At 45.3% G+C, this 12,080-nt stretch overlaps 1 protein-coding gene across 1 annotated transcript in view; it reads right to left on the reverse strand.

Moving 5' to 3' along the window:
* The window catches only part of ADGB (androglobin), a 224,364-nt gene that overhangs the window by 77,301 nt on the left and 134,983 nt on the right, over positions 1–12,080 (reverse strand). The window contains 4 exon segments of the mRNA XM_074988710.1: positions 671–805; positions 7,593–7,731; positions 8,434–8,601; positions 9,999–10,113. Of these exon segments, the coding sequence (XP_074844811.1) occupies positions 671–805; positions 7,593–7,731; positions 8,434–8,601; positions 9,999–10,113 (557 nt within the window).

Below are 12,080 nucleotides of genomic sequence, written 5' to 3' on the forward strand. Positions count from 1 at the left end.
TATAATTTATTGCTTAATATAATTTTATTCTGAGGAAACTGATATACGTAATAAATTAATTATATTCCACTTAGCACAACCAAAAATTGTCATAATATCATGAGTTAATCAATGTTCTCTCTAGTTTTATCCTCTACGTTCAGCATACATGTTATGTGCACAAAGGTGTGGGCAGATGTGCACCGCCAGAACACACACGCTGCTGACTATGCAGCTGTGGTGTACTGCTAATCAGCTACGAGGCATTTGAACTTCTTCTCGGTGGTTGCCCAAGAATGCAGCTTACAGGGAACACTGAAGCTTGATTTGAAGCTTTCTGAAATGAGTAGCAGTCTTTTAACTGACTTAATGGACTTTAGGTCAGGGACATGGTGAATTTCTAGCATCGTTGACATGACTAAAGGTATGTCTACACAACAGTCAGAGGTGTGGCTGCAACGCCCATAGGTATACCTGTGCTAGCTATAATCTAGCCAGTAGACATACCCTGAGAATCACACTAAGACTGTGTGCCAAGCAGTATGTTCAATTTAATCAGCCATCTTCATTTCATCAATAATACTTCACTGCACTCCTGGAAGAATTTTAATCAGCTTTTCAGATAACTTGTAAGAGGGTAGCACTGATATATTAATATAAGGAAAAATTAAACAAGATTTAAAAAGCTTACCTGGTTTTCTGCCATTTATCAGTTGTCTAATATAGGTCCCTCTCCAACTCCTTTGCAGTTTAAGTACTGCAGCTTCTTCTTCAGAAGTTGGAATTCTGTTCTGCCAAGCAACAGGAAAATTCAGCTCTGTCACCTCTGAAAGTATGAAAACAATAAAAAATAGCACAAATGGGGTGTGATGGGAAGACTACAAGCACTACAACTGCTTGACTTTATTCCAGAAATGCCTTCATTTGCTCATAAAGCTTCCACTTATGCTGTACCATAATCCTGCTAAAATTTTAGTATGGATATGTCTACACTTAATGGGCTGATCTTCCAGAGTTCAATTTTGCAGGTCTTGTAAAGATGTGCAAAATCTATCTTGGGTCTGCAGTTGACCCCCTGTACTTCTGCTCTCACAAGGAGTAAGGGAGGACGAAGGGAGAGACGCTACCTTTGACCTCCCTCAGTGAGGACAGACCTTACAGTCAACTGCAGATACGTCGATTCTAGCAATGCAATTGCCATAGCTAGAATTGCATATCTGCAGTGAACTGTAAGGTCTAGTGTAGACCCAGCCTACGAATCAGTGTACGTTAAACTATTGTTATCACAATATAACCAAGTGGGGACATCTATTTACTGTGTAATTACATATTGTTGTCATGAAACTACTGTGCTAATGTCATGGGTCAAATTTGTCCAGCTCACAGTGGTTTGGTAAGCTGGTATTTCTTCTTAGTGGAAGCCATATTGTGTCACAAAATTTAAGTTCCTTGTTTTAGGTAGAAAATAACCTGCAAAATATTAACCAAAAGTAAACTGGTGGAGTGATGTCTGAGTCTACAGACAGCCTAAAGTAGTGCCCCAAAAAGTAATGAAGTGCCTCTATTAATTTGAATGATATTGTTAACTCTGGAGTCTAACAATTTACACATCAGCAGTAAATGCAAAAAACTCAACTCAGCCTGACTTATGGAATCATGATTGTTACCTCCATAATAACAAAACAATTCCTCCACAAAGAATTCTGGTACTGATCTGAGGCTTGTGTTTCATTCCCATACTTTGGAGTCCAGTTGCACCTACCTGCTGGTCAGGTAAAATCTGAGGCATAACTAGAGTGAATGAGACTCCCCTGAAAAATACTTTTTGTTTAGGGTCTCCCCTCTTCTACTGAATACATTTAATATTTCACAACCGTTATTGCTGTCCAAGGCCTTATGTTTCTAGAGAGGAAGCAGACCTCTCTAACAAATATTGTATAAGGACACTTCAGAGGGATATCTATATGACAGAACCTTGTCTTATCCACTCCAGGTACACTGCCTTTCAATAGGAATATGCCACAGCTATGTGCTTGTTTATGCTGTCCGCAAGTACTACTATTAGACCACATTCACCTCCCACAGCCAAAGGTCAAATTGCAATACTGCTGTGAAATGTTGGGTGTCAACAAACGTTTGAGACATAAGGGACTGGTGACAGACGGGGGTTTAGCCAGCAGAGGCACATCTACGCAGCCTCTACAGTGCCGGCACCCTTTCTGCTGGCATCGAACTCTTGCGTGGCTATGGTAATGAGCTTTGGGAGTATGCAAATGGGCAGCTATTTGCAATCCCAAGAAGCTCCCTTTGCATAGCTCTGCTGGCAGCGGCACTGGGCAGAGCTCCATGTAGACATAGCCATCTGCAGATAGTCTAAAACAAAAAACTATACGTGAACTGCCCCATTTATCGCTAAGGAATCTTGTACTGAATCCTAGGGTTGATGGTTTAAATATCATCATTGTGACACTTTTTTCCACTTTTTATTTAGTTATTTATTTATTCATTTATTTATTTATTTATTGCCAGAAACTAACATTTAGGATAGATTTAACAGCGAAGTTAACTAGGGTTCTTACTCAACTGTTTTTCCTGTCTCAGGCTATGTCTAGATTAGAGCTATTTGTTGACCGAAGTTTTTGTCGGAACACATTATGTGACAAAACTTTCGTTGACAGATTGCATCCAGACAGTAAAGTGGACTGAAAGAACAATCTGCTCTGTCAATAGAGATTGGCCAGACTGCCTGTGTGCTCTGCCAGCAAAATGGCCATCTGAAACCACAGCAGACAGGGTCACAGGTCACCACTGTTTTCCAGGAGTCCCACCAAGACACCCCTTAAAGGGACCCCCTCCGCCCCCAGACACCCATTCCCTGCCCATGCTGAGGTGTGCCTGCCTCCTCAAGGGACAGCACAGCCAGAGCAGGGCTTTGACTCTTTCTGGGGACACAGCTCATACCAGGGAGCCATGGTGCCAGAGCAGCCCCTTGGCTTGCACTGTCCCCACACAGATGTGCTCCAGCACCTGCTGCACCTCCTGATGGCGATTCTCCTCTTCCTCATGGAGCGAGAGCTTGATACCACCTGCAAGGACCTCGCCATGGCTGCTGGATGGTCACACCTGTGCCCGCCTCCCCAGGTGCACAGGGGGTTCCTGAGGCACCAGACCAGTTCCAACTGGTGGGTCCGGCTGCTCGTGGGGCAATGGGATTACCGGCAGTGTCTCCAGAACTTCTGAATGTGGAAGAACACTTTCCTGGAGCTCTGTGCATGGCTCACCCCCGGCCTGAGAGACAGGACACCTGGCCGCGGCCTTCCTTCCCCTTGGAGAAGCAGGTCACAGCCATCCTCAGGAAACTTGCCACCCCCAACAGCAGCTGCTCAGTGGGCAACCAGTTTGGCACAGGTAAAGTCCACCATCAGGGCCCTCTTCATGATGGTAAGGCACTATTGGGCTACAGTCCCTCGGGACACAGAGTTAGGCGTGCAAGAGGTGGGGTTTGGGGGTTGAAGCCCTGTCCCTCGGTGACTGTGCTGTCCCACCCTCCCACAGCCCTGTTGCCAGGGGATGGGCAGACTCACAGGGGTGGCTCCCAGAGAGCTCGGAGGGGGATGGGTCCCGCCCCAGGCCCCAGGGATTCTCTCCCTCTGTCTGTGACATGTGTTCAGCCCCTCCCTCTGCAGGTTGTGATGGCCATCAACACCATCCTGCTGTGGATAGTGATCCATATGGGAGACGTGGACACTGTCATGGCTGCCCTGGGGTTCCCAAACTGCATCATGGTCATCAATGGGACCCACATCCTGATCCATGCCCCAGAACATAGGGCAGCCAAATAGATCAACTGCAACCACTGTGGACAGTTCATGGACATTTACGTTGGGTGGCTGGGCCAGGCACATGATGCCTGTGTCTTCCACAACTCTAGCCTGTGCCAGAGGATGGAGATGGGCACATCTGTCCCCAGCTGTGAGCTGGTGGTCGGGGATGGGCAGGTGCCACTCTGCATCGTGGGGGATGCAGCCTACCCCCTCATGCTGTGGCTTATGAAGCCTTACACCAGCCAGCTGGACCCCAGCCAGGAACTCTCCAATGCCTACATCAGCTGGGCCAGGGCACAGGCTGAGTGCACCTTTGGCTACCTCAAGACATGCTCTAGGTGCCTGTTCATGTGCCTGGATGGCGGGGAGCACAACGTCCCTCAAGTTGTGACAGCATGTTTTGCCCTGCACTACACGGAGGAGAGGAAAGGCGAGACCTTCCTCCCAGGGTCGGGTGTGGATCTGTGAGGGCTTCAGGGAGATCTTCTCCCACAGCCCCCCAGGAACCCTCCCTAGGGTACCCCCAGAGATGGCCTTGGGCCCACAGCCTTACCCCATCCCCACCACTACCTACCTTTCACCCCTCACTCCTCCCCAACCCCTGCTCTATAAAGAGGGATGCAGGTGTGGTGAAGAAATAACTATTTTACTTAACCAAAGAAAAACATGTCAAAAAGAACCAGTGTAATAACAAACTATTTACAATAAAGCAAAGCGTAAAAATGTTTGAATTATGTAGCAGGGGAGGCTTGGGACAGTGGATGAAGGGGCCTCAAAACATGGAGGGGGTGGAGGGCCGTTAACCCGAGGGGGAGCAGACCCTGAGTGGTGTCAGCCTTAGGATCCCCTCCTGATGCAGGTTCGGAGGCCCCCATTGGGGCTGGGTTGGGGTTGAGACCAGGGGGAGGTACAGAGGAGGTGGGGCTGAGATGGGGTCAGTGTGGACAGGACAGCGGGGGGGCTGGGGACCAGGGGAGGCAGGCATGGCACTCAGCCACTGGAGCAGGTCCAGGACACCCTGCAGGATGGCCGGTGGGGGTGGGGTGATGCTGGTGGCAGCCATGGACGGCTGGGACATCATGTCCATGCTAGATACTGGTGGCAACATCAAAGTCGGACATGAGTTGGTCCCAGGCCTGCAATCGCCACTCCATGTCAGCTGCCACTCCATAATCCGGGTCATCCTCCAGAGTGCGGCATTGTGGTCCTGGATATGTTGACGGCCCCCCCGTCCTGGTGGTGAGGTGTGGCAGGCCCAGCCCTAAGAGAGTGTAGGTGCAGCTGTAAGGAAGACAAAGAGGAGAGACAGTGAGTCATTCATTCAACATAGCCCCTAGGGCCCTACCCCTCTCCATAAGCCTCGACCAACACTCCCTGGGCCAAGAGATGGGAATGTCCCAGAAGTAAAGCATGTGTGTGGCCTGCACAACAGGCCCTGGTGAATGGAGGCTCGGTGGTGCCTGTGGGACCAGGCTGACTGCAGCAGCCCCCTAACACCACATTTGATGGGCTACAGGCCAAAGGGGGTGTCTGGCCCTAGAGGGATTCCCTCATGGGTGGCAGGTGAGCCAGGAGCAGCCTGGCTCTCCCTGGGGATTCCACACATACCTGTGGCTTGCAGTGCTGTCCATGGGAGTGGGTGTTGCCTTGTGCCTGCAGGCATGTTTGTGTGCCAGTAGCCACTCTCCTCGGTGTAGCTGGGGTCACGCCAGTATCCTTGTGGCCCACTCGCTTCCTGACATGGCAGGTGCTGGCAGGCCCCCTCCCCAGGCCTGGGGCTTGTCCGGCCTCCTGTGAGGCTGGCAGCAGGCTGGCTCCCAGGCATGGGGGATCTCTGTTGAGTCTGGGTGGTGCACGCTACCTTACACATGGTTGCACACGCTGGGACCACAGCACGAGCTCCCACCAGAGCCAGCCATGCGATGCTTGCGGCTCACCCCATCTGCACACACCACCCATGCCCTGGGGTGTGTGTTGCCCCAAGGTACTCACTGGACAGACCCTTGCCCAGCCCTGAAGATGCCCAGGAGGTGGCCTGGCTAGCAGGGACTGGCTCCAGGATGATTAAGAGGCTACTGCAGACCTCTGACCTCATATCTGGTTCCAGCTCCGGTGGAGGTTGGAGCTCAGAGGCCTCCAGGGGCTAACAGTGGGGTGTGGGACTTTCGACTGCTGTGTGCACTCTGCCGTGCAGCAGGGATGTGTTCCCACCTCCAGGATGCCACGCAGCTCCATGTAATAGGGCCAGGTGATGGGCCCTGCTGTAGAGTGTTGGGCAGCATGCCAGGCCCTGACATAACCCTGGTGAAGCTCTTTTACCTTCTCCTTGATCTGCTCTATGGTGGGAGGTGAAGAGGGTGGCCCCACTTCACGAGGATGGTGGCCATCCAGGTGTAGTTGGGGCTGTTGTGGTTCTTTGCTTTAGGGACTTGGAGGGTCTCCTCCTCCCCCCCACAGGTCCAAAAGGCCTAGATCTCGTACCTCGTCCAGGAGGGTCCCACCTCTTGCTGCCCCAGTGTGGCTCCTGGAACCCCTGAGGCTGGTCCCTTGAGGGCCCAGGGCAAGTCATGGGTTGCCTGCTGCTCAGCCATAGGGAATGCTGGCTGCTCAGAAGTGGCTTTGAGGGCATGGGACACCGTTGTGTGTTGCTGTGCCTTTTGCACACTCATAGCTTCCTGTCACAGGGTTTCGCAGGCTTTCTGTGGCTTTAAGAAGGGCTGGAGGCAGGAACCATAAAGCACTGCTTGTTGTGGACAGGGTGTCCATCTGGACAGCTGTGCAGCATCCCAGAGGCCTTTGCTGTTGACAGAAGCCCCCCCCGAAACATCCAGACCCACGTTTTGTCAACAGAGGCATTTTTCCTCATGGGGAGGGGGGTACAGCTGTTCACAAGAGCGCTGCATTCTGTCAACTTACTGCTGACAGAACATGCTTGGTAATCTGGACACTCCCTGTTTTTTTTTTTTTTCAGCTAAATGGCCATTTTGTCAACAAAACCCCCTAGTTTAGGCACAGCCTCACTGTCCATCTACATGGTGTTACAATCTGGCATCTTCAATCTGTGAGCACTTTAACAAGACACCAAGGTACATGGGATTAGCAAAACAAGTTCTTCATCATGATCACTTTATTTTTTAAAAAGTACTACAGTGCTACACATCTTTGCAAAATAACTAGATATGTCCAGAAATTCTCCCTTCATCCCCAGTCTCATCTTATTCCTTCTGTGAGTCTACGAGTTTGTAAGTTTTCAGGCTAGGCAGACTACACCCTGTCATTTTGCATATGTGTCCATCAGCCCCTGTAAATAGGAGGCTTCTCCTTTAATAGCTGGAGGCCTGGGGACAGCCAGTCTTTTTCATTTATCAGACCCAGCTGGGGAGGGAGTAAATGATTATACAAGCCAGCAAATGGCTCACTTGAGGGAAGAGAGGGCTACAGAAAAAACTATCTTCTTGATAGCTTTTCAGTTTCTCACTATGTCTGGCTTAAAATGTGACAATATAAACTATATGCACAAAAAAGTCACACCAAAAAGTTATTGAGGTTGCAAAATGAACCACCCCAAAGGTTAGGATATGCCAGAATTACAGCTGCCTGTGGAAACTTTATTTTATGCCCTCATACGTCCTGCTTACTTACTAAGTGAAACAGGGATTGGGTCTGAGGGTTTCTGTAATGGCAAGTGTTAGGCAATCTAAATATAGATATTGTATGCAACCAGCTTCCCCTGGAATACAAATGGACAGACAAATCTGAACAAAATGATTAAAAATATCAGCACTATACCTGAAGATACATTGTCTTCCATGGGAGCATCATTGGCTTTAAAATCCAAAGTGAAGGACCTGAAAGCGAATTCAAAATTGGGAGGGACCTTATTACCTAATACTTGTTGGATCAAATGCCAAAATGCATTATTGAAAACCTAAAATTAAAAAGAGGGAAAAAATTAGACAAATATTTGTTTTTTCTAGAAAACTGATTTACATGTATTTGATTATTAGTATTCTTGTAAGAATACTCTAAAATATTTGTTTTCTTTCCATTTAAAAACCTATGCCTTTGAGCTCTTCTTTTTGTTTTGTATCAGTAATTATAAAAAAATTAAATACGAACTTCTGAGTAATCTAAGCGATTAAATATGCATCATCACTTGCATCTGCTGTTCTGTACCTGATACAAGTCACACAAGTTGAAATCAATGCACAAAGTATTGCATTGTACAAAAAATAAATCAGGATAGAGTTATTCTAATACTGTAAGCATTTCGGGGAAATTATTTTTTAGAATGGGTAGCTAAATACCGATTATAGTCAGTTATCAAAGGTTTCAGTTATAACCACTTCGTTATTTTTAGTGTTGACTATTACATTTGGAAGTTCTGTTGAAAGAATAATTATTAAATGTTCTAAATAAAAACCAAGCATAATTAAGTACACGCATACAACACTTAAGGAAAAAGTGTAAATAATAAAAAAATGGGGAAATGTGACTATGAAAAAAATGTGACTATTATCATCAATAACAAAAAGCAAAATCTCGTTTTTTCCTGAGACCTCCATCTTAGACCATATACAGTCTTACACTGTGCATTTATTTAGAAAGAGCAGTTTCTAAGCACTGTTACCTTGAAGTGTTCTCTAGCTATCCCTGTACCGTGAAGGCTCTGAGGGAAGTGAGTTACTTCCAGCTCTTTCAAGGCCCTGGAAAGTTTAGGCTCACTGCTGAAGTTATTAATCACTTTTCCAATAGCTTTCAGGATAACCGTAGCCTGTTCTATAAAACGGTAGCTCTCCTGGGGAGAGAGAACATTCAAAATACTGGAAGGAAAATCCTATCAGTTTATCAGATGATGAAGAATATAAATACTCATTGATTATTTTTCTTTTGTAACAAGCATTGTATATAGTCAAAATTAAGATGAAGGCTTATGCTGTAATAAGAATAAATGAAGATTTTTACTATCTAAAATATACATTGTGACACAATATTGGTTAATACCATCCACTTACTCTTAGAAGTGTATTTATACTTGGTTGAATACATGTCAAAGTGAGTGCTGCATGTAGCAATATCAACCTTCACCTAAACTTTTATATGACTTTCTAGAGACTCAGCTGGGAGTGGCACTCTAGACTGGCTGCCCCTCTTGCAAAAATCTGTGGAAAGACCACAGGAAGTAACTGCAGAGACAGTTTTACACTCTTTTGATGGCCTCAAAAATTCCACCAACCGATTCCTTTTGTAAAGGGGGTGGGGGCAAGTGGAAAATATTTCTCTTTTTAGGTCCTTAACATACCAAATTCCTTCCAAAATATCTATCCTACTTCACATAAGCTACTTTAATATCATAATAACAGAGACCTGCAATAATAGAACAGTGGAAAGAGCTGCAAAATTTCCCTTTTAAAAATGTGTGGCACAATTCTTCTTGGGAATCTACACTGTCTAACTCCCCCGCCCCTCAAAAAAATCTCCATTCCAAACATTTGCAAAAGAAATATGGACTAAGTGTAACTAATGAAGAAACAATGTAAAATAACAACTCTAAGAAAACATTATCTGCTCCCAGGGTTTCTAATCACAAAGCCCTTTGACTCGATACTTTATTTTAAGAAAAAAAGCAATTATGAAGCTTACGGGTTATTTTGCAACCATATGGGGGAAAATATATTTATCTGACCTACAGTTTGCATTACTAAGTAGGCATTTCTGAACCTATCTTTACATTCACTTTATGACTATCAGAGCTGCATGTTGCAAAAGGGAAAAACATACACTACCAATTTATGTGAAACCCAACAGCATCCAATGCCTGCTTACATATTTACATCAGGTAGCTTTAACTATGCCCATTTTCATATGTGTCTCTCTCCTGCACACCTCCAATACTCAGGACAGTTTTCCTTGCTTCCATATATATTGGAATTTATATTACATAATTCAGTAAAATCAACTATAAATAAAGATGTGATGCTTTTTACATTAAGATTTACAGTTCTTTTTGTGACTAAACTAAGAAAAACAATTTCAAAAGAACTTCTTGTAGCTCATTTCCTTCTGTACACCTCACAGAATTTTTCTTGCATATCCTCCAAACTCAAAATTTAAGAGAAAAATTAGATCAGTCTGAAGTAGACAACAGTGAATGACTTGCAATAATATTTCACAAGTTGTTATGGTAACATGTACCTTGTCAAGATTTGGCATAACAGTATCCTCTTCACCAAACACACATGGAACCATGCTACACAGATGGATATGGTGCCCTATGGGGGAACTTGCAGTGAAGATTAACACATGTCGCCTACATAAAAAATGAAATATCACAAGAAATAGAAGTATTCTCTTTTACAACTGTGATTCTTCAACATTTTCATTCAGAGGGCCAGCTTCAGGACAGTGAAATTCTTTACTGGCCTACGTCTCCTTTCAACCCTTAATTGTTAACTATTTGGCTCCCAAATAAGCAATTGAACAGAATATGAAAAAATGTCCATAGAACTACTGGTGAGGTTATAATTTGGGGTTATAGCTTGAGATGCTACAGTTTTAATTTATTTCCTTCTTTGTTTGGATCACGTGAGGTTTTTATATTTTAGGCCATGTCTGCACTAGCCCCAAACTTCGAAATGGCCATGCAAATGGCCATTTCGAAGTTTACTAATGAAGCGCTGAAATACATATTCAGAGCTTCATTAGCATGTGGGAGGCAGCAGAACTTCGAAATTGATGAGCCTCGCCGCCGTGCGGCTCGTCCCAACGGGGCTCCTCTTCGAAAGGACCCCTCCTACTTCGAAGTCCCCTTATTCCTATGAGTAGATATGAGCTCATAGGAATAAGGGGACTTCGAAGTAGGCGGGGTCCTTTTGAAAAGGAGCCCCGTCAGGATGAGCTGCATGGCGGCGAGGCGTGTCAATTTCGAAGTTCCGCGGCCGCCCGCATGCTAATGAAGCGCTGAATATGTATTTCATCGCTTCATTAGTAAACTTCGAAATGGCCATTTGCATGGCCATTTCGAAGTTTGGGGAGAGTGTAGACACGGCCTTAGAGAGACATATTACTGTAGTATTTCATAAGGATAGAGTATAAACTCTTAAGGCCAGGGACCCTGCTTCCTTTGTGTTTGTGTGCTGTTTCCCAGACACTGACTGGAACAAATATGAAATGAAGAATTTGAAAGCAAAGACCACAACTGGCTTCATTTAAGTTTATAAATCTGGTTTGGAAAATCCAAAGTAAGAGTCAAGTGTCAGGTTATATGTAACCTTAAACAAAATCACTATAAAGAATAAGACCCCCGACTCATGCATCTGACGAAGTGGGTCTTTGCCCAGAAAAGCTTATGCTCCAAAATATCTGTTAGCCTACAAGGTGCCACAGGACTTCTTGTTGTTTTTGAAGATACAAACTAACTCAGCTACCTCTCTGATATAAAAAATAAGGGCAAGAATAATTTAAATACAACCTGAGATTAGTATGCCATAATTTTAAAGCTGTGACATTTGTATGCAATAATTCTAGACCCTATCCATTCAAGGATAGCCTCATCAGCTGATGACCTACATAATTTCCGTGTGCACCCCTTGCAAACCACTGCTGATTCCAATTTTGAAATGAAGAAGCTTTTTCATGTTCACACAGGACAGGATTAGGCACTTAGCACCATATTCTTCCTCTCTCTTGTGAATGATGGTGTGAGAACGTTTTGGAGTTTAATAGGTGTATAACAATGGTCCGACAAGAAGAATAATGGAGGAGCCATGTGATCCAAACATTTAATTTTTTAAAAATTGCAACGAGTTGGAGAAGAAGACTACAGCACTTCCTAGCATCTGAATGGACACTGGAAGGCAAGCTTCCCCTTAGATTCCCAAGTAATTTGGAAACTACTCCACAGAGTGGACCCTCAGCCCACTTCTACTTTCACACCTGAGACTGACCTATTGTAAATTATATGTAATTAATTATTCCTTGCAGTTTGATTGTAAATTGTAAATAATGGGGAATCAGAGGTACAATACTATGGGCGAGGAGCTTACCTGTAACAGATTCCTGCTCAGGCCACTCTGAAACTCAAAGTTGCAGTAATGTCTTTGATTTAGACTCCTGCATGAGGCTAACTTTTCTGCAGCTATTTCCAGCAACGCAGTCCTCCACAGCAGGGGTGAGCAAAGTGCGGGGGGCATAACATTTTGTAAGGGGGGCACAGCGTGATCAGCTCCCTGCTCCCCCACCCCCTGGAGCTTCTGCTGTCTCCCCAGCCGTCTGATT

Source organism: Carettochelys insculpta, chromosome 3 (assembly GCF_033958435.1).
Source record: "Carettochelys insculpta isolate YL-2023 chromosome 3, ASM3395843v1, whole genome shotgun sequence".
NCBI classification, from domain to species: domain Eukaryota; kingdom Metazoa; phylum Chordata; order Testudines; family Carettochelyidae; genus Carettochelys; species Carettochelys insculpta.